Below are 21,392 nucleotides of genomic sequence, written 5' to 3' on the forward strand. Positions count from 1 at the left end.
GTATCAAAGGCAGCAGATAGGTCTAGAAGGATGAGAGCAGAGGAGAGAGAGTTAGCTTTAGCAGTGCGGAGAGCCTCCGTGACACAGAGAAGAGCAGTCTCAGTTGAATGCCCAGTCTTGAAACCTGACTGATTAGGATCAAGAAGGTCATTCTGAGAGAGATAGCAGGAGAGCTGGCCAAGGACGGCACGTTCAAGAGTTTTGGAGAGAAAAGAAAGAAGGGATACTGGTCTGTAGTTGTTGACATCGGAGGGATCGAGTGTAGGTTTTTTCAGAAGGGGTGCAACTCTCGCTCTCTTGAAGACGGAAGGGACGTAGCCAGCGGTCAAGGATGAGTTGATGAGCGAGGTGAGGAAGGGGAGAAGGCCCCCCGGAAATGGTCTGGAGAAGAGAGGAGGGGATAGGGTCAAGTGGGCAGGTTGTTGGGCGGCCGGCCGTCACAAGACGCGAGATTTCATCTGGAGAGAGAGGGGAGAAAGAGGTCAAAGCACAGGGTAGGGCAGTGTGAGCAGGACCAGCGGTGTCGTTTGACTTAGCAAACGAGGATCGGATATCGTCAAACTTCTTTTCAAAATGGTTGACGAAGTCATCCGCAGAGAGGGAGGGGGGGGGGAGGGGGAGGAGGATTCAGGAGGGAGGAGAAGGTAGCAAAGAGCTTCCTAGGGTTAGAGGCAGATGCTTGGAATTTAGAGTGGTAGAAAGTGGCTTTAGCAGCAGAGACAGAAGAGGAGAATGTAGAGAGGTGGGAGTGAAAGGATGCCAGGTCCGCAGGGAGGCGAGTTTTCCTCCATTTCCGCTCGGCTGCCCGGAGCCCTGTTCTGTGAGCTCGTAGTGAGTCGTCGAGCCATGGAGCTGGAGGGGAGGACCGAGCCGGCCTGGAGGATAGGGGACAGAGAAAATCAAAGGATGCAGAAAGGGAGGAGAGGAGGGTTGAGGAGGCAGAATCAGGAGATAGGTTGGAGAAGGTTTGAGCAGAGGGAAGAGATGATAGGATGGAAGAGGAGAGAGTAGCGGGAGAGAGAGAGCGAAGGTTGGGACGGCGCAATACCATCCGAGTAGGGGCAGAGTGAGAAGTGTTGGATGAGAGCAAGAGGGAAAAGGATACAAGGTAGTGGTCGGAGATTTGGAGGGGAGTTGCAATGAGATTAGTGGAAGAACAGCATCTAGTAAAGATGAGGTCAAGCGTATTGCCTGCCTTGTGAGTAGGGGGGGAAGGTGAGAGGGTGAGGTCAAAAGAGGAGAGGAGTGGAAAGAAGGAGGCAGAGAGGAATGAGTCAAAGGTAGACGTGAGGTTAAAGTCACCCAGAACTGTGAGAGGTGAGCCATCCTCAGGAAAGGAACTTATCAAGGCGTCAAGCTCATTGATGAACTCTCCAAGGGAACCTGGAGGGCGATAAATGATAAGGATGTTAAGCTTGAAAGGGCTGGTAACTGTGACAGCATGGAATTCAAATGAGGAGATAGACAGATGGGTCAGGGGAGAAAGAGAGAATGTCCACTTGGGAGAGATGAGGATTCCAGTGCCACCACCCCGCTGGCTCGATGCTCTAGGGGTATGCGAGAACACGTGGGCAGACGAAGAGAGAGCAGTAGGAGTAGCAGTGTTATCTGTGGTAATCCATGTTTCCGTCAGCGCCAGGAAGTCTAGGGACTGGAGGGTAGCATAGGCTGAGATGAACTCAGCCTTGTTGGCTGCAGACCGGCAGTTCCAGAGGCTGCCGGAGACCTGGAACTCCACGTGGGTTGTGCGCGCTGGGACCACCAGGTTAGAGTGGCAGCGGCCACGCGGTATCGCGTGGCCACGGTATAGGACGATATCACTAGTGACAACAGATGTATATCTGGTAGCTGGGAAGAGAATAAAATATATTAGGTGCAACGTACTGGTCTCCTGGAAGGGATCAGCTGAGGCTACTTAAGAATTTCCTTAGTACCTCTGGTTTTGCTAGGGTTTTTATCTATTCGGTGCTGGCTAGCACCCCTTCTATTCCCATGGGGGGAGTGTACAACTTGATTTGGTTCCGGTGGACCCACTTTAATGTGGCGTTTTGTCGACCTTTGCTGATTTTGATCTGGTAAGCTACAGGTGATAGCTTCACCACAATCTCGTGTGGCCCCGTCCAGTGGGGCAGGAACTTTGTTGCGACGCCCGCGGGTTTGGTGTATATGTAGTACCACACCTTATCTCCGACCTCGAACACCTGGTGTGAGGCTTTTTGTCGTAATAGGTCTTGTCACCTTCTGTACTTCTTTCCAATTGTCCTTGAGCGTACGCAAAGGTAGTCTGGAGATGGTTCCGCAAGTCGGTCACGTATTGATGAGCCGTGTAGGCGGTGGCTGCGGCGACATCTCCCGGTTGGTACAGGAGATGCAGTGGAAGGGTCATTTGCCGGCCCGTCATCATCTCAAAGGGTGTCATTCCCGTAGACCTGTTGCGTGAGGCTCTGATTGCCATCAGTACCAATGGGAGTTTGAGGTCCCAATCTTTGTGGTTGGCTGCCACATATTTCCTCAAGATTCTGACAATTGATTGGTTGCTCCTTTCTACCCCCCCCCCCCGCCCCGAGCTCCTAGGGTGGTACGCGATGTGGAGTTTAGCTTTGACTCCCAGGAGTTTCCACAGTTCGGTCATTACAGCTGCCGAAAAGTGGGTTCCTCTGTCGCTGTCCACGGTTTCTCCTGGCAGGCCGAAACGACTGAAAACGTGGTTTAGCAAAAGAACGGCAGTGGTTTCCGCTGTGTCATTGGTCGCCGGCAGGCACTCCACCCACTTTGTGAATGCGCAAGTCACTGTGAGGAGGTACTTGTTGCCTCTGGCCGACCTGGCAACTGGGCCGACCCAGTCGATCTGGATCGAGCTCCAGGGGTAAGACACACCCTTGCGTTGCAGGGGTGCTCTGTGAAGTGGCTTGGTGGGTTGAAACTGGCAGCAAACTAGACACCCCCTCACGTATCGTGCCACGTCTTGTTCCATGTGAGGCCAGTGGGCCACTTTTCGCAATGTTTCACATGTAGCCTTGACCCCCCTATGGCCTCCCCATGGCTCGTCGTGGGCATGAGCTATCATTATCCCCCTCTGTGTTTTAGGAACCACCCACCTTCGAGCGATGTCGGTTTCTGAAACATACACCAATAGGTCATCTACAAGTGTGAGGTGCTGTTTAGTTGCTTACAGCGAACGCAAGTCGTGTGAACCTGCCAAAGCCAGTTCGGACAATGGGTTGTTGACAGGATCCGACAGGAATGCCATCAAAGTGGCGAGGGACTCATCTTGGTGTTGCATTGCTACCAGGTCGCCATTCATGAATGAATGCGTTAGCAGCACATTATGTTCGTGCGAAGACGTTTTCCGTGGTGCTACATGGCTACGCGTTACCGCAGACACCATAGCTTCCTCAGTGGGTTTCTCGTCTCGAGCATCAAACACCCAAGGGGTGCCATGAATTGCACCAGATTTCGCCATGCTGTCAGCATGGTCGTTGCCAAGTTTGTCACGACCAGGTGATTTGGAGTGTCCCTTGACTTTCTTCCAATACACCTGTATGTCGTGTTTGGTGATGAGGTCATCACAAGCTAGAATGAGCTCTTTGTTTTTCACCTCTTTACCACTTGAAGTAGTCATGTGCTTTTGTTTCCAAAACGGCAAGTGGCATAAGAAGGTGAGTCTCGCGTAGTTTGAGTCGGTGCAGATCGCCAGTTCTGCCAATTCGTGTTTTACCGCTGTTTGCAGGGTGATCAGCACGCCAGCCACTTCTGCAAACTGGCTGGTCTTGTTGCCAAGCTGAAATTGAAGTGGTTTGCACGGAATGTCGTTGTGCCATACCAATCCCACCCTAGCTTGCAAGTGGTCTAGATGGCGGTAAGAACAGCCATCTACAAATGCCATCGGCATGTCGAGACACACGTTCTCTTCGAAATAATGATGGTTCGAAGGCAATGGCGGAGCGATGTCACGCGGGAGTGGTCCGGAGTCGGTTTCATCGTCACCACAGTGTTGACACACCGCCAAAGCACTGCCCAAAGGCAGGTTTTTTTCTTTTGCGTAGTTGATTACTACATCATGGCTCTGCAGCGTCATGAGCCAAGCCGCTATCCTGCTGTTGTGTACAGCACCCTCACGGATTCGTTGGCTTTTCAGAAAAGTCACAGGCTGGTGACATGTTTCTATGATCACCTTCTGTCCGCCGACATAACTGGTGAAGTGTTTGATTGCCCAGACTGTCGACAGCAGCGCTTTTTCGGAGTCTGAGTATTTGTGTTCGGCGGGGTTGAGTGTTTTGCTCGCGTAAGCAACCACATGTTTGTCTTGGTCGTATTTTTGGTACAACCCAGCGCTAAGGCAGTGCTCTGAGAAACCGACTTCCAAAAAGAATGTCTTGTCTTTGTTGGGGTATACCAGGCAGGGTGCCTCGCAAAGCAGGTTTTTCAAGGAAGCCACCGCTTCATTGTGAGTGGCATCCCAAACGAATGGGGTGTCTTTCTGAAGAAGGTGAGTCAACGGTTTTGACAAGTCGGCGTAGTTTTCGATGAATTGATGGGAGTAATTACATACTCCCAAGAAGCTGCGCACCTCGTGAAGGTTTGTAGGTGTTTTGATGTTGTGGACTGCTTGGATTTGGTTAGACTGTGGCAGGATGCCCTCGGCACCCACCAGAAGCCCAACGTAGTTTACCTTGGTCCTGCACCATTGTCCTTTCATGATGGCCAACTTAGCCCCTGCAGTCCCGAGTTGGGTGAGAACGTGGTCCATTTCATTGAGGTGATGTGACCAAGTCTCACTTCTCATGAGAACGTCGTCCACGTAAATTATCGTCCCCCCTAGAGGCTGCGTCTGGCATCGCCTTGTGCAGGAAGATGTTGAACTCTGAGGGGAGTTCGCATACCCGAATGGGTAACGATTGAACGTGAAGAGCTTGTTCGAGAAAGAGAAAGCCAACTTGTGTTGGTCACGCGGGTCGACTGTCATGGTCCAGAAACCATTTGCCACGTCGACGGTGGAGAAGTACTTGGCGTTTGCCACCTTTGGCAACTCTTGGTCGAGCTGTGTCATTGGCCAACGAGACAACGGAACCAGTTTGTTGAGTTGTCTATAGTCAATGGTAAGACGCCATTTACCCGTTGGTTTCAGAACGGGCCACACGGGAGCGCTGTACGTACTGTTACATTCCCTGATTATCCGTTTAGCTAATAAGGAATCGATAATCTCTTGTACTGCTGCGTATGCTGCGAGCGGGATTTTGTATTGTCTAACAAACGTAGGAGTTGCTCCGGGTGGCGTAGGAATACGCACCACATGGATACCCATAACCCCGCAATCCAGCGAGTCTGTCGACCAGATCTCACTGTGTTTATTAAACAATTCTCTCAACTGATGGCGTTCAGTGTCATTGACAAGAGCATCAGCCTCCGACAGTAGTTGTATTACCTGTGCATGGAAACCAGGATATGGTTCGGCGACATTGTACAGGTCTTCATCGGGTGGTGACGGCATGTCACTTTTGGAAGAGTCATCGGTTGTTACCTCACAAGAGTGTACTTCGCATGCCAGAGGAGACGCAATATCATCCTCCGTGACGATGGAGTATATTAACAGGTTGCTGTCAGGATCGACATCCAGCCGGAACGCCGATGTGTCGTCCAGTGGCAATACGGGAGTTAGTGCTATTGCTTTTGACTGACAAGTAAACAGTGTACCTCCCTCGCCATCTAGGTCTAGGGAGGACGGAAGAGGCCCAATCACGGGAACAACTAGTTCAAAATCATGGAAGGCGTAATCGATCAATGTTCCTAGCTGAGTGTGCCGAGGAATGGAAATATCCGCTTGAGTCAGATTTTGTACCAGGAGGTAAGTGGATCTAGCGGTTAGTTCCAACAGTGGGTTGCCATTGATAGTTAGCCCCAAGTCGAATAGTTTTGGAGAGGGTTGGAAGAACGCCGTGGTGCCTTCCATCCGGTATCCGGGCGCCAGGTTCAGTCTTACAGAAACCTCTGTGGTTCTTGCCGGTATCACCATGGCGGACTCAGTTATCGCCTTGCAAGCTTCAGGAATAGTCTGCCCGGAAGCCATTCGCACCGGGTCGAAAGACAAGGCATGTTGGTTTGGCTGCGCCAAAGACCAAAGAACTTGGTGTATGGTATCAAGTTTAACCTCTTGGGGCTAGGTGGGACGCTAGCGTGCCACCCGTGGTGCACTCCATCAACAGCAGGTGCATTTCAAGAGCGGCAAATTTGAATCCAAATAAATGTCAAAATTCAAATTTTTCAAAAATACAACTATGTTACACCATTTGAAAGATAAACATCTCCTTAATCTAACCACGTTTTACGATTTCAAAAAGGTTTTACGGCGAAAGCATAAATTTAGAGTATGTTAGGACAGTACATTTACAAGAGTTGTGTGTAATGTTTTGTCAAGTCAAAGACAGGGTCACCAAAACCATAAAACCAGCTAAAATGATACACTAACCTTTTACAATCTCCATCAGATGACACTCCTAGGACATTATGTTAGACAATGCATGCATTTTTAGTTCTATCAAGTTCATATTTATATACAAAAACAGCGTTTTACTATGGCATTGATGTTGAGGAAATCGTTTCCCTCCAATAACCGGCAGTCAAGTCAGCGTCACAAATTAAATAATTAAAATTAGAAAACATTGGTAAAATATTATATTGTCATTTAAAGAATTATAGATTTACATCTTTTGAACGCAATCAACTTGCCAGATTTAAAAATAACCTTACTGGGAAATCACACTTTGCAATAATCTGAGCACTGTGCCCAGAAAAATACGGCGTTGCGATACAGACTAGACGTCATGTTGGGGAGATCTAAAATCGAAAATACTATGTAAATAATCCATTACCTTTGATTCTCTTCATCAGATGTCACTTCCAGGTATCACAGGTCCATAACGAATGTAGTTTTGTTCAAAAAAGCTCATCATTTATGTCCAAAAATCTCCGTCTCGTTAGCACATGATGTAAGCCAGCCGGACTTCTCGTCATGAACGAGGGGAAAAAATATATTTCCGTTCGTTCAAACATGTCAAACGTTGTATAGCATAAATCATTAGGGCCTTTTTAACCAGAACATGAATAATATTCAAGGTGGACGAATGCATAGCCTTTTATAACGTATTGGAACGAGGGTACCCAACATGAAGTAGCGCGCCAGGTGTCTAATGGGACATCACCGTTCCATGGCTCTTGTTCGGTCAGATCTCCCTCCAGAAGACTCAAAACACTTTGTAAAGGCTGGTGACATCTAGTGGAAGCAATAGGAAGTGCCAAAATATTCCTAAACCCCTGTGTTTTTCAATGGGATAGGTTTAAAGTCAATACAACACATCAGGTATCCACTTCCTGTCAGAAAATGTCTCAGGGTTTTGCCTGCCAAATGAGTTCTGTTATACTCACAGACACCATTCAAACAGTTTTGGAAACTTTAGAGTGTTTTCTATCCATATATAATAAGTATATGCATATTCTAGTTACTGGGTAGGATTAGTAACCAGATTAAATCGGGTACATTTTTTTTATCCAGACGTGCAAATGCTGCCCCCTAGACCCAACAGGTTAACACCCAATCTTACCAAGATATCCGCTCCCACATAGACTGTATGTGGGAGGTCCGCGACAACCAGTAGGTAGTGGGATAATTCCTTGGTTCCAATGCGGATCGATAGCGCACACACCCCTATTGCGGTGAGTGTTGTCTGGGGAGTCGTTCCCAGTGGAAATCTAAAAGTTTTCGGCACAAGGGGATGGCAGTTAGCTGTTTTCGAAATTTCGTTGAACATTTCCAAACTGATTGCGGATTTTTCTGACCAGGTGGCCAGGCTGCTATCCTCAGCCATAGTGCCGTTCAGGCACACGCCCCCTATCAGAGGAGGGCAGTAAGTGTCGGCTGGTGAATCACCCAAGCCGCACAAGAAAACCTCATGTTTGGTTAAGTTCCGAGTCCAACTCACATTGTCATTTGCCACAAATGGCGGGCTCATGGCCAAGTTCACCGGGTTTGCGTCAGATGCTGACGTCGGACACACGTCGTTGCACAATGTATGGCAGGTAGCCTTGGAAGAATGCGGCGAAGTCAACGGAGTTGGCATAGGTATTTGTGACCAGATTTGATTGGTTTTCCAATCCATTAGTGGTACCAGACGGTCAATTAAATCACTCCCAATCAGCATCCATTCGATTTCGATGCTAGTCACATACCCGGGGTGTATCAGTGACACGCTTTCGAAGTTGAGTTTAAGTAGGAGACGTTTGGTTAGGGGCGAGGTAGCTTGAGTGAAACCTCGAAGATTCGTATCGCAATGTTCCGTTTTCAACCAACGTTTTGTTGGGTCCACTGCCCTTTTAGTTCATCCAGCAAGGTTTCGGATATGAGGGAAATTGTCAAACCCGAATCTATCAGAGCGTGACAGGTCACACAGTCCTCCAGGACTGTTCTAAGGTATGGCCTGTTCGAGTTGGTTTTTCTCGTCATATCCCCAACAAAATGGAGTGGGTTGGGAGAACGGAGCGGTTTGTAATCTGCGTCGATTTCCAAGACAGATAAGTCACCTACGTGACCCAGTGGGTCCTCTATCGGAATGGGAGAGGAATCATCTGTTGCAAAGCTGCTTATCTCGTGCATCTCCACCTCCGTGTCCAAATCTGTAGACAAAACCTGCGGGCTTGTGTCTAGAACGATTTTACGCCTAGTCAGAGCTTTTATCAGAGCTTCTATATCATTTCGGTTAGCGTTTAAATCATTGTTGAACACTTTGTTGCCCTTGTTACGCTTGTTACCCTTGTGTCCTGACCCTTTGTGAGAGTTAGGCGGAGGGGCATGTCGGCTAGGTTGATCTCTACGGGACCTGTTAGATTGGGGACGTTCATGATTAAATTAATTAAGCGATGAATCAAGCAATTATTAACTCATCAACCTGGGGCACCATGGGAACAGTATTTTGATTGTGTTTCTATTTCCCAAATTAACTCAAAGGATATCAGAATATCGATTTTACAACAGTCGCTAAATTAATCAATTTCCTCTACAGTCTCATTCTGAACGTCGCATAATCCGGGGAATCTGCACGGACCCGGGCTTCACCAATGAGTTTACCACACCAATCTTAGTTGATTATTTATTTACTAGCAAGCTAAAATGATGATAAAATTACACATACACAAAACACAGTCTAGATATTGATTAGGACTTAGTATAACGGGCCAACACACTATGGCGCGTGTTACCCAAAATGGGGATTTAAAAGAGAGAGAAATCAAGAAAGTACATGAGAGAAATATACATTTGGATTCATTTGTCAGCCATGCTTATTTAAACCTAGCCTTGCCCCGAACTGCCGCTCTTATGGGTCAGAATATAATGATGTAATTACGTGTTGGAGGTCTCAGGTGGGAAGCTCCGCGTGTGTCGTTTAGGCTTCTCAATGACGCACTTCTCCGGCGCAACTCTCTGGTTGTCCTCACGATGTCAGTGTCCTTCTTGGCTTAGTGGTCTGATCCCTCGCCCTTGATCTGAAAGGGGTCTTCTGAGGACAGACAGCTCTGTAGCTCAGAGCTCACAGCTTCGGACTCGAACGGTGTCTATACCACGATTCAATGGAGAGTGTGGTTCGGCTTGAATTCACCCGCTTAGACACAGCTACTCGTCCGTAGCTCGTGTAGAAAAAGATTTCTTTGTCTTCAACCTTGTGTTTCGTTTTGGGGTTCGTTGACTTTGTTAGACCTTAGCTGCAGCTTGGGGTCACTTAGTCTCCTTGTTAATTCTTCACTCTCCTGTCTTATACCCTAGGGTCAGAAGTGGGCGTAACCGCCTTTAGGGCAATTCTCTGGGCGGACCAAGTAAAGGGGCAAGGCCTAGATTTGACTAAAATCCTATTTTAGACACTACCTTCACATCTCATCTTTACCAAAACATTCTCTTTGATTTGGATATTTTCCACACAACGTACAATGTATAAACATCAGGCATATACTGGGAAAACTCTTAAAGGTACAATGTTTTCATAATAACGTCATCTCTTAACCTTTAATAACAATTCAAAAGTTACATACATTTTCATATTCCACCTCTCGTCATGACCACCATTGTGGCTGACGGAAACCATTGTTCCAAAGTCCCTTTATTGCATGTTTTAATGTTCTGAGGCCAGTTCTCCATAGTGAGAGGACAAAGGAATTTCTCAGTGGCCTAAGGTTTATTATGGCGTGAGGGGTCATAAAACCCCCACATCTTCAGACCCCTAGATCTCTCCTCCTCTGTTGGGGTTTTGGGAGATAATCTGTAGGGTGGTGGTCTCCTGTACCCTGACCTGATCAGGACAGTCATGACACTGGTATACAGAAAATACACGAGCTTTGAAGCAAGCTTCCAGAAAATTGGAACGGAAATGGCGCCACACCAAACTGGAAGTCTTCCGACTAGCTTGGAAAGACAGTACCGTGCAGTATCGAAGAGCCCTCACTGCTGCTCGATCATCCTATTTTTCCAACTTATTTGAGGAAAATAAGAACAATCCGAAATGTCTTTTTGATACTGTCGCAAAGCTAACTGAAAAGCAGCCTTCGCAAATGGAGGATGGCTTTCACTTCAGCAGTAATACATTTATGAACTTCTTTGAGGAAAAGATCATGATCATTAGAAAGCAAATTACGGACTCCTCTTTAAATCTGGGTATTCCTCCAAAGCTCCATTGTCCTGAGTCTACACAACTCTGCCAGGACCTAGGATCAAGGGAGATACTAAAGTGTTTTAGTACTATATCTCTTGACACAATGATGAAAATAATCATGGCCTCCAAAACCTCAAGCTGCATACTGGACCATATTCCAACTAAACTACTGAAAGAGCTGCTTCCTGTGCTTGGCCCTCCTATGTTGAACATAATAAACGGCTCTCTATCCACCGGATGTGTACCAAGCTCACTAAAAGTGGCAGTAATAAAGCCTCTCTTGAAAAAGCCGAATCTTGACCCAGAAATTATAAAAAACTATCGGCCTATATCGAATCTTCCATTCCTCTCAAAATTTTTTGAAAAAGCTGTTGCACAGCAACTCACTGCCTTCCTGAAGACAAACAATGTATACGGAACGCTTCAGTCTGGTTTTAGACCCCATCATAGCACTGAGACTGCACTTGTGAAGGTGGTAAATGACCTTTTAATGACGTCAGACCGAGGCTCTGCATCTGTCCTCGTACTCCTAGATCTTAGTGCCGCTTTTGATACCATCGATCACCACATTCTTTTGGAGAGAATGGAAACCCAAATTGGTCTACATGGACAAGTTCTGGCCTGGTTTAGATCTTATCTGTCGGAAAGATATCAGTTTGTCTCTGTGAATGGTTTGTCCTCTGACAAATCAATTGTAAATTTTGGTGTTCCTCAAGGTTCCGTTTTAGGACCACTATTGTTTTCACTATATATTTTACCTCTTGGGGATGTCATTCGAAAACATAATGTTGAATTTCACTGCTATGCGGACGACACACAGCTGTACATTTCAATGAAACATGGTGAAGCCCCAAAATTGCCCTCGCTAGAAGCCTGTGTTTCAGACATAAAGAAGTGGATGGCTGCAAACGTTCTACTTTTAAACTCGGACAAAACAGAGATGCTTGTTCTAGGTCCCAAGAAACAAAGAGATCTTCTGTTGAATCTGACAATTAATCTGGATGGTTGTACAGTCGTCTCAAATAAAACTGTGAAGGACCTCGGCGTTACTCTGGACCCTGATCTCTCTTTTGAAGAACATATCAAGACTGTTTCAAGGACAGCTTTTTTCCATCTATGTAACTTTGCAAAAATCAGAAACTTTCTGTCCAAAAATGACGCAGAAAAATGTATCCATGCTTTTGTTACTTCTAGGCTGGACTACTGCAATGCTATACTTTCCGGCTACCCGGATAAAGCACTAAACAAACTTCAGTTAGTGCTAAATACGGCTGCTAGAATCCTGACTAGAACCCAAAAAATTGATCATATTACTCCAGTGCTAGCCTCCCTACACTGGCTTCCTGTTAAGGCAAGGGCTGATTTGAAGGTTTTACTGCTAACCTACAAAGCATTACATGGGCTTGCTCCTACCTATCTTTCCGATTTGGTCCTGCCGTACATACCTACACGTACGCTACGGTCACAAGACGCAGGCCTCCTAATTGTCCCTAGAATTTCTAAGCAAACGGCTGGAGGTAGGGCTTTCTCCTATAGAGCTCCATTTTTATGGAATGGTCTGCCTACCAATGTGAGAGACGCAGACTCAGTCTCAACCTTTAAGTCTTTACTGAAGACTTATCTCTTCAGTAGGTCCTATGATTACGTATAGTCTGGCCCAGGAGTGTGAAGATGAACGGAAAGGCTGGAGCAACGAACCGCCCTTGCTGTCTCTGCCTTGCCGGTTCCCCTCTTTCCACTGGGATTCTCTGCCTCTAACCCTTTTACAGGGGCTGAGTCACTGGCTTACTGGTGTTCTTCCATGCCGTCCATGGGAGGGGTGCGTCACTTGAGTGGGTTGAGTCACTGACGTGGTCTTCCTGTCTGGGTTGGCGCCCCCCCTTGGGTTGTGCCATGGCGGAGATCGTTGTGGGCTATACTCGGCCTTGTCTTAGGACGGTAAGTTGGTGGTTGGAGACATCCCTCTAGTGGTGTGGGGGCTGTGCTTTGGCAAAGTGGGTGGGGTTATATCCTGCCTGTTTGGCCCTGTCCGGGCGTATCATCGGATGGGGCCACAGCGTCTTCTGATCCCTCCTGTCTCAGCCTCCAGTATTTATGCTGCAGTAGTTTATGTGTCGGGGGCTAGGGTCAGTCTGTTACATCTGGAGTATTTCTCTTGTCTTATCCGGTGTCCTGTGTGAATTTAAATATGCTCTCTCTAATTCTCTCTTTCTGTCTTTCTCTCGGAGGACCTGAGCCCTAGGACCATGCCTCAGGACTACCTGGTATGATGACTCCTTGCAGTCCCCAGTCCACCTGGCCGTGCTGCTGCTCCAGTTTCAACTGTTCTGCCTGCGGCTATGGAACCCTGACCTGTTCACCGGACGTGCTTGTTGCACCCTCGACAACTACTATGATTATTATTATTTGACCATGCTGGTCATTTATGAACATTTTAACATCTTGACCATGTTCTGTTATAATATCCACCCTGCACAGCCAGAAGAGGACTGGCCACCCCTCATAGCCTGGTTCCTCTCTAGGTTTCTTTCTAGGTTTTTGGCCTTTCTAGGGAGTTTTTCCTAGGGAGTTTTTCCTAGCTACCGTGCTTCTTTCACATGCATTGCTTGCTGTTTGGGGTTTTAGGGTGGGTTTCTGTACAGCACTTTGAGATATCAGCGGATGTACGAAGGGCTATATAAATAAATATGATTTGATTTGATTAGCCTCTGTTATTGGTAATGGTGAGAGGTTAGCATGTTTTGTTGTAGCCTTTGTAACTTTCTCACTCATCATAATTCATGGCTCATTCATGATTTTTCTTTATCATGCCATCATCAGGATAAATTTAGTAGGGTTTAGAAACATGTTATCTACTCACAAAGAAAGAAAGTTACTCCAGTCATCATCCACCATTCAGTTACTATTGGGTAAAACATAACCCAAAACACAACCAAAACAAACTGCAATTGCAATCAACAAGTTTACATCCAAATACTCAACTTTTGACTATTTAAATACAGTATGAGTAAATTGGTCAGAATACGTATGACTTCTTCAAATAGAGGGACTAGACACGAAAAGTGCTTTTATTTCAAAACGTAAAACAGTTATGTATGAAAATACCTTCAAATAAAAAAGGTGACATTATATACTGTCACCTCATATGAAACATTTTATTTAAAATCCAAAATGTTGGAGTATAGAGCCACATTTAAAATGTTAGCTTCACTGTCAAAATAGATATGGTATGGACTGTATACTCCATACAATCTAAATCTGATACCTCAATGTCTGTCTTTTGACTGATACTGCTTTTTAAACTGGTCTGGTCAGTCTACTCAAATATTTGTACTATATATTTTTCTCTCTACAAGCAATACTTCAATAGTTTGTCATTTCTAATAATGATATATTAATTTATGAATAGATATGGCAGGTTTCAGGACACTGATATTTCAGAAAATGTTGAAAAAATATACTGCCACTATTTTCACCACCAAAGAATAGCAGTGTGGTTTTAATATGATTTGACTCTTTGCAGGCTGTCAGGCTGTCTAGTCACAGAGGAAGGCTGTGCTTCTCTGGTCTCAGCTCTGAGGTCAAACCCCTCACACCTGAGAGACCTGGACCTGAGCTACAATCACCCAGGAGACTCAGGAGTCAGACTGCTCTCTGCTGAACTGGAGGATCCACACTGCAGACTGGAAAAACTCAAGTATGTAGAGGGTTTATGTCAATGGTCATATCAGACATGTTTGACTTATCAGGCGAGTTAAGACAAATATTCTGACCATCACTTGGACAAATGTTACTGTGTGTGAGAGAGTGTCCTGTGTGTGAGTGTCCTGTATGTGTTTTTCCAGTGTGTGTTTGAGTTCTGTGAGTCTGTCCAGTGTGTGTGTGTCTGTCCAGTGTGTGTGTGTGTCTGTCCAGTGTGTGTGTGTGTGTCTGTCCTGTGTGTGTGTGTGTGTCCTGTGTGTGTGTTATTTATGTGTGTGTGTCCAGTGTGTGTGTGTCCTGTGTGTGTGTGTCTGTCCTGTGTGTGTGTGTTATTTATGTGTGTGTGTCCAGTGTGTGTGTGTGCTGTGTGTGTGTCCGGTGTGTGTGTGTCCTGTGTGTGTGTGTCCTGTGTGTGTGTGTCTCCTGTTTTTGTGTGTCCTGTGTGTGTGTGTGTGTGTGTCCTGAGTGTGTGTCGTGTATCTGTGTGTGTCCAGTGTGTGTGTGTCCTTTGTGTGTCTCCTGTTTGTGTGTGTCCTGTGTGTGTGTGTCCTGTGTGTGTGTGTGTGTGTGTGTCCTGTGTGTGTGTCCACTTTGTGTGTGTCCTTTGTGTGTATGTCCTGTGTGTGTGTGTCCTGTGTGTATGTGTGCCCTCTGTGTGTGTGTCCTGTGTGTGTCCTGTGTGTGTGTGTCCAGTGTGTTTGTCCAGTGTGTGTGTGTGTGTGTGTGCGGGTGTTTCCAGTCTGTGTGTCTGTGTGTCCTGTGTGTGAGTGTGTGTCCAGTCTGTGTGTGTCCAGTGTGTGTGTGTCCTGTGTGTGTTTGTGTGTGTGTGTCTAGTGTATGTGTTTGTCCAGTGTGTGTGTGTGTGTGTGTGTGTGTGTGTGTGTCCAGTGTGTGTGTCCAGTGTGTGTGTGCAGGTGTTTCCAGTCTGTGTGTATGTGTGTGTCCTTTGTGTGTGTGTGTGTCCTGTGTGTGTGTGTGTGTCCTGTGTGTGTGTGTGTGTGTGTGTGTGTGTGTGTGTGTGTGTGTGTGTGTGTGTGTGTGTGAGTCCTGTGTGTGTGTGTCCGGTGTCTGTGTCCAGTGTGTGTGTGTGTGTTTGTGTGTTTGTCCAGTGTGTGTGTGTGTGTGTGTGTGTGTGTGTGTGTGTGTGTGTGTGTGTGTGTGTGTGAAACCTACTCAAACAAACACACACACAAAACCACACACTGACACAAACACACTGGTCACACACACTGGACAAATACACAAACATACAAAAACACTAATACAAAAACACAAATGACACACACACAAACAAACTGGACAGACACACACACACACACACACACACACACACACACACACACACACACAAGTATGTTTGTGTATTTGTCCTGTGTGTGTGTGACCAGTGTGTTTGTCCAGTGTGTGTGTGTGTGTGTGTGTGTGCGGGTGTTTCCAGTCTGTGTGTCTGTGTGTCCTGTGTGTGAGTGTGTGTCCAGTCTGTGTGTGTCCAGTGCGTGTGTGTCCTGTGTGTGTTTGTGTGTGTGTGTCTAGTGTATGTGTTTGTCCAGTGTGTGTGTGTGTGTGTGTGTGTGTGTGTGTGTGTCCAGTGTGTTTGTCCAGTGTGTGTGTGCAGGTGTTTCCAGTCTGTGTGTATGTGTGTGTCCTTTGTGTGAGTGTGTGTCATGTGTGTGTGTGTGTGTCCTGTTGTGTGTGTGTGTGTGTGTGTGTGTGTGTGTGTGTGTGTGTGTGTGTGTGTGTGTGTGTGTGTGTGTGTGTGTGTGTGTGTGTGTGACCTGTGTGTGTGTGTCCGGTGTCTGTGTCCAGTGTGTGTGTGTGTGTGTGTGTGTTTGTCCAGTGTGTGTGTGTGTGTGTGTGTGTGTGTGTGTGTGTGTGTGTGTGTGTGTCTGTGTGTGGAAACCTACTCAAACAAACACACACACACAAACACACACACTGGACACAAACACACTGGTCACACACACTGGACAAATACACAAACATACAAAAACACAAATACAAAAACACAAATGACACACACACAAACAAACTGGACAGACACACACACACACACACACACACACACACACACACAAGTATGTTTGTGTATTTGTCCAGTGTGTGTGTGACCAGTGTGTGTGTGTGTGTGTGTGTTCAGGTGTATCCCTCAATGACTGTCTGTTCTTCTGCTTCCCGCTACAGTGTGGAACATGGTGGAGAGAACACAATGAAACCTGGGCTTAGAAAATGTGAGTGTTTACTGCTGTGAGGAATATGACTAAGAATAAGTCTTAATTCAAGTAAGGGAAGACCCCCCTGAAATGGACAAAAATTAATGGGAACATATTGGCACCGTACGAAACATATACACGATATCCAATACCACTCAAATGGAAGGCAGATCATTCAAAGCTTATTGCAAATGTCTTATGGCAAATGCCAAGTGTCACACAGCAAAAATCCAAAAGATGGCGAGCGCGCTCCACAGTAAATTGTCATATTGCAAATGCACATCAAGTCAAGACACAGGGGTCAAATTTGGAACATATGAAAATAAATGCAAAAACTTATAACCCCCTTAACTTCCCTGGGCTATGTGGGACGTGAGCGTCCCACCTAGTCAACAGCCAGTGGAATCGAGTGGAGCGAAATACAAATACCAAAGAAATCTCTAACTTTGATTTCTCAAACATATGACTATTTTACACCATTTGAAAGACAAAACTCTCGTTAACCTCACATCTAGATGTTCCGCTAGCGGAACACCGCTCCAATATCCAATGATAGGGCGTGGCGCGAATTACAAGCTCCTCAAAAATCCCAAAACTTCCATTTTTCAAACATATGACTATTTTACACCATTTTAAAGACAAGACTCTCCTTTATCTAACCACATTGTCCGATTTCAAAAAGGCTTTACAACGAAAGCAAAACATTAGATTATGACAGGAGAGTACCCAGCCAGAAATAATCACACACCCATTTTTCAAGCTAAAATATAATGTCACAAAAAACAAAACCACAGCTAAATGCAGCACTAACCTTTGATGATCTTCATCAGATGACACTCCTAGGACATTATGTTGTACAATACATGCATGTTTTGTTCAATCAAGTTCATATTTATATCAAAAACCAGCTTTTTACATTAGCATGTGACGTTCAGAACTAGCATACCCACCGAAATTTCCGGTGAATTTACTAAATTACTCACGATAAACGTTCACAAAAAACATAACAATTATTTTAAGAATTATAGATACAGAACTCCTTTATGCAATCGCGGTGTCAGATTTTAAAATAGCTTTTCGGTGAAAACACATTTTGCAATATTTTGAGTAGTTAGCCCGGCCATCATGGCTAGCTATTTTGACACCCACCAAGTTTGGCACTCACCAAACTCAGATTTACTATAAGAAAAATTGGATTACCTTTGCTGTTCTTCGTCAGAATGCACTCCCAGGACTTCTACTTCAACAACAAATGTTGGTTTGGTTCCAAAGAATCCATAGTTATATCCAAATAGCTGCGTTTGTTCTTGCGTTCAAGACACTATCCGAAGGGTGATGCGCCGGCGCATATCGTGACAAAAAAAATCAAAATATTCCATTACCGTACTTCGAAGCATGTCAAACGCAGTTTAAAATCAATTTTTACGCGATTTTTCTCTTAAAATAGCGATAATATTCCAACCGGGCGACGTTGTTTTCATTCAAAGGCTGAAAGAAAAAATTGAGAATTCTCATGAACGTGCCTATCCAGTGTCACTGTCCCCAGCCTGACCACTCACAAAATCTGCTGCAGTTATCTGCCCAGAGACAGCAGACGCCCCAATCCACTTTCTGGCGCCTTCAGACAGCCAATGGAAGCCTTAGAAATTGTCACGTAACAGCAGAGATACTGTATTTTTGATAGAGATAACCTAGAAGGACCAGAAATTGTCAGACAGGGCACTTCCTGTATGGAATCTTCTCAGATTTTTGGCTGCCATATGGGTTTTGTTATACTCACAGACACCATTCAAACAGTTTTAGAAAATTTAGAGTGTTTTCTATCCAAATCTACTAATAATATGCATATTCTCGTTTCTGGGCAAGAGTAGTAACCAGTTTAAATCGGGTACATTTTTATATCCGGCCGTGAAAATACTGCCCCCTAGCCCCAACAGGTTTAACATTCTAATGTGAATGATGATGATTTCTAATATTGTGTCTGGTTTCATCCATCAGATATCTGTGATCTCACACTCGACCTAAACACAGTAAACAGACTCATCTCTCTGTCTGAGGAGAACAGAAAGGTGACATGTAGGAGAGAGAAGCAGCCGTTTCCTGATCACCCAGAGAGATTTGAGGACTGTGAGCAGGTGCTGTGTAGAGAGGGTCTGACTGGGCGCTGTTACTGGGAGGTAGAGTGGAGTGGGAGAGGGGCTGATATTGGAGTGACATACAAAGGAATCAACAGGAGAGGAAGGGGTGATGACTGTTGTCTTGGATACAATGACAAGTCCTGGAGTCTGTTCTGCTATGACAACAGTTACACTGCCTGGTACAATAATAATCTCACTATAGTAGACGTCCCCTCCTCCAGCTCCCACAGAGTAGGAGTGTATCTGGACTGGCCAGCCGGCACTCTGTCCTTCTATAGAGCATCCTCTGACACACTGACCCACCTGTACACATTCTACACCACATTCACTGAGCCCCTCTATCCAGGGTTTAGGGTTCATTATGATGAAGACTCCTCAGTGTCACTGTAAATAATAACCTGACAGACACACACACACACACACACACACACACACACTGGACACACAGAATAGACACATACAAACACTGGACACACAAACACAGGACACACACATACACACACACACACACACACACACACACACACACACACACACACACACACACACACACACACACACACACACACACACACACACACACACACACACACACACACTGGACACACAGAATAGACACATACAAACACTGGACACACAAACACAGGACACACACATACACACACACACACACACACTGAACACACCGACACACAAACACAGGAACACAACACACACACACACACACACACACACACACACACACACACACACACACACACACACACACACACACACACTGGACACACACACACTCTGGACACACACACACACATACACACACACACTCTGGACACACACACAGGACACACACACACAGGGCACACACACACACAGGACACACACAAAAACTGGACGGACACACGCTGGACACACACACACTGGCACTCTCACACACACACTGGCCACACACACACACACACACATACTGACACACCCCCACTGACACACACACTGGACACACACATACACACTGGACACACACACTGGACACACACACACACAGCGGACACACACACGACACACACACACACACACTGGGCACACACACACTGACACACTGGACACACTGGACACACACAAACACTGACACACTCAAACACTGACACACACACACACTGACACGCACACACACGACACACACACACTGACACTTACACACTGACACACACACACTGGACACACACACACACTGGACAATCACACACTGACACACACACACAAACACACACACACACAGCGGGGACACACACAGGACACACACTGGACACACAAACACACACACTCACACACACACACAGCGGGGACACACACTGACACACACACACTGGACACACATACACTGGACACACACACACTCACACACAGCGGACACACACAGGACACACACTCTGACACACACACACACACTGTGTGATTTTATGAGATTTTATTTGTGTATGTACCACAGGAGGTTGGTGGGACCTTAATTTGGGAGGACAGGTTTGTAATGGCTGGAGGCGAATTAGTTTAATGGTATCCAACATGTGGTTTCCATGTGTTCCATTTCATTCACTCTGTTCCAGACATTATTATGAGCTGTCCTCCCCTCAGCAGCCTCCTCTGGTATGTACTGTCCTATATGTGAGAGAGCTCCAACAAGGAATTTCAATTTATGTATTACTTTTTATACCTGCAAATGGGAAATAAACTACTTGAACTCCTTATGAATGTCTGCAGCCGACTAGGCTGTTGGCGTCTGACAAGAGGTGAAAATATTGCAGGAATATTCTGCAAATTTTAAACGTCACTCAATCCACCCAAAACAACATGCAGTCTTTCCACAAGACTCCCATGAAGTTATAGTGTGATGTTATGAGTTGACATTAAAGTAACATTCTCAGAACATACTGCACTTGTTTTAACCTGTTTTAGTTGTATCCTCTGTTTAAACATTTAAACTCTTACAATAACACTGTTAAAATACCAATGTGATCATTTGTTGTCTTTTATGTTGAATAACTAATTGTATAATTATATATGGACATACGCTCCATAGTTGTACAAGTATAAAAGGATATATTTTACTTTTCATAATAAAACAGACTTGAAACAAGAAAACTATGTTATTTGTGAAAACAATTTCGTTATTGATTTTACATTGCCTCTCCCAGTTGCAGGTTGACGTTTGTCATGAATCTTGACCTGGAGGCAGAACTGTGTGATTTCCTCTAGATTTGACTAATCAAATCAAATTTTATTGGTCACATACACATGGTTAACAAATGTTAATGCGAGTGTAGCGAAATGCTTGTGCTTCTAGTTTCGACAGTGCAACAATATCTAACAGGTAATATCTAACAATTCCAGAAAAAAATACCTACACACAAATCTCAGTAAAGGACTGGAATAAGAAAATATAAATATATGCCAACCTGCCTCCCAGTCATCCCCTCCTTATCTTTACAAGGCTGCAGAACATGCAAGTTAGTGATGTGGGGGTTCACTCATAACCCCCAGTCCCCAGGTGGGTAGATGGCAGGTTGAATAAAGAGAAGCTAGTGATGTGGGGGTTCTCTCATAACCCTCAGTCCCCAGGTGGGTAGATGGCAGGTTGTATAAAGAGAAGCTAG

At 45.6% G+C, this 21,392-nt stretch overlaps 1 protein-coding gene across 1 annotated transcript in view; it reads left to right on the forward strand.

Moving 5' to 3' along the window:
* LOC123741768 (neoverrucotoxin subunit alpha-like) overlaps positions 1 to 19,271 on the forward strand; it is a 38,081-nt gene extending 18,810 nt beyond the window's left edge. Inside the window, exons 3-5 of the mRNA XM_045715952.1 lie at positions 14,215 to 14,388; positions 16,575 to 16,621; positions 18,602 to 19,271. Of these exons, the coding sequence (XP_045571908.1) occupies positions 14,215 to 14,388; positions 16,575 to 16,621; positions 18,602 to 19,131 (751 nt within the window). The 3' untranslated portion in view covers positions 19,132 to 19,271. The remainder of the gene's footprint in view (positions 1 to 14,214; positions 14,389 to 16,574; positions 16,622 to 18,601) is intronic.
* Positions 19,272 to 21,392: the final 2,121 nt, after the last annotated feature.

The sequence above is a fragment of the Salmo salar genome, chromosome ssa03, assembly GCF_905237065.1.
Source record: "Salmo salar chromosome ssa03, Ssal_v3.1, whole genome shotgun sequence".
In the NCBI taxonomy this organism is placed as follows: Eukaryota; Metazoa; Chordata; class Actinopteri; order Salmoniformes; family Salmonidae; genus Salmo; species Salmo salar.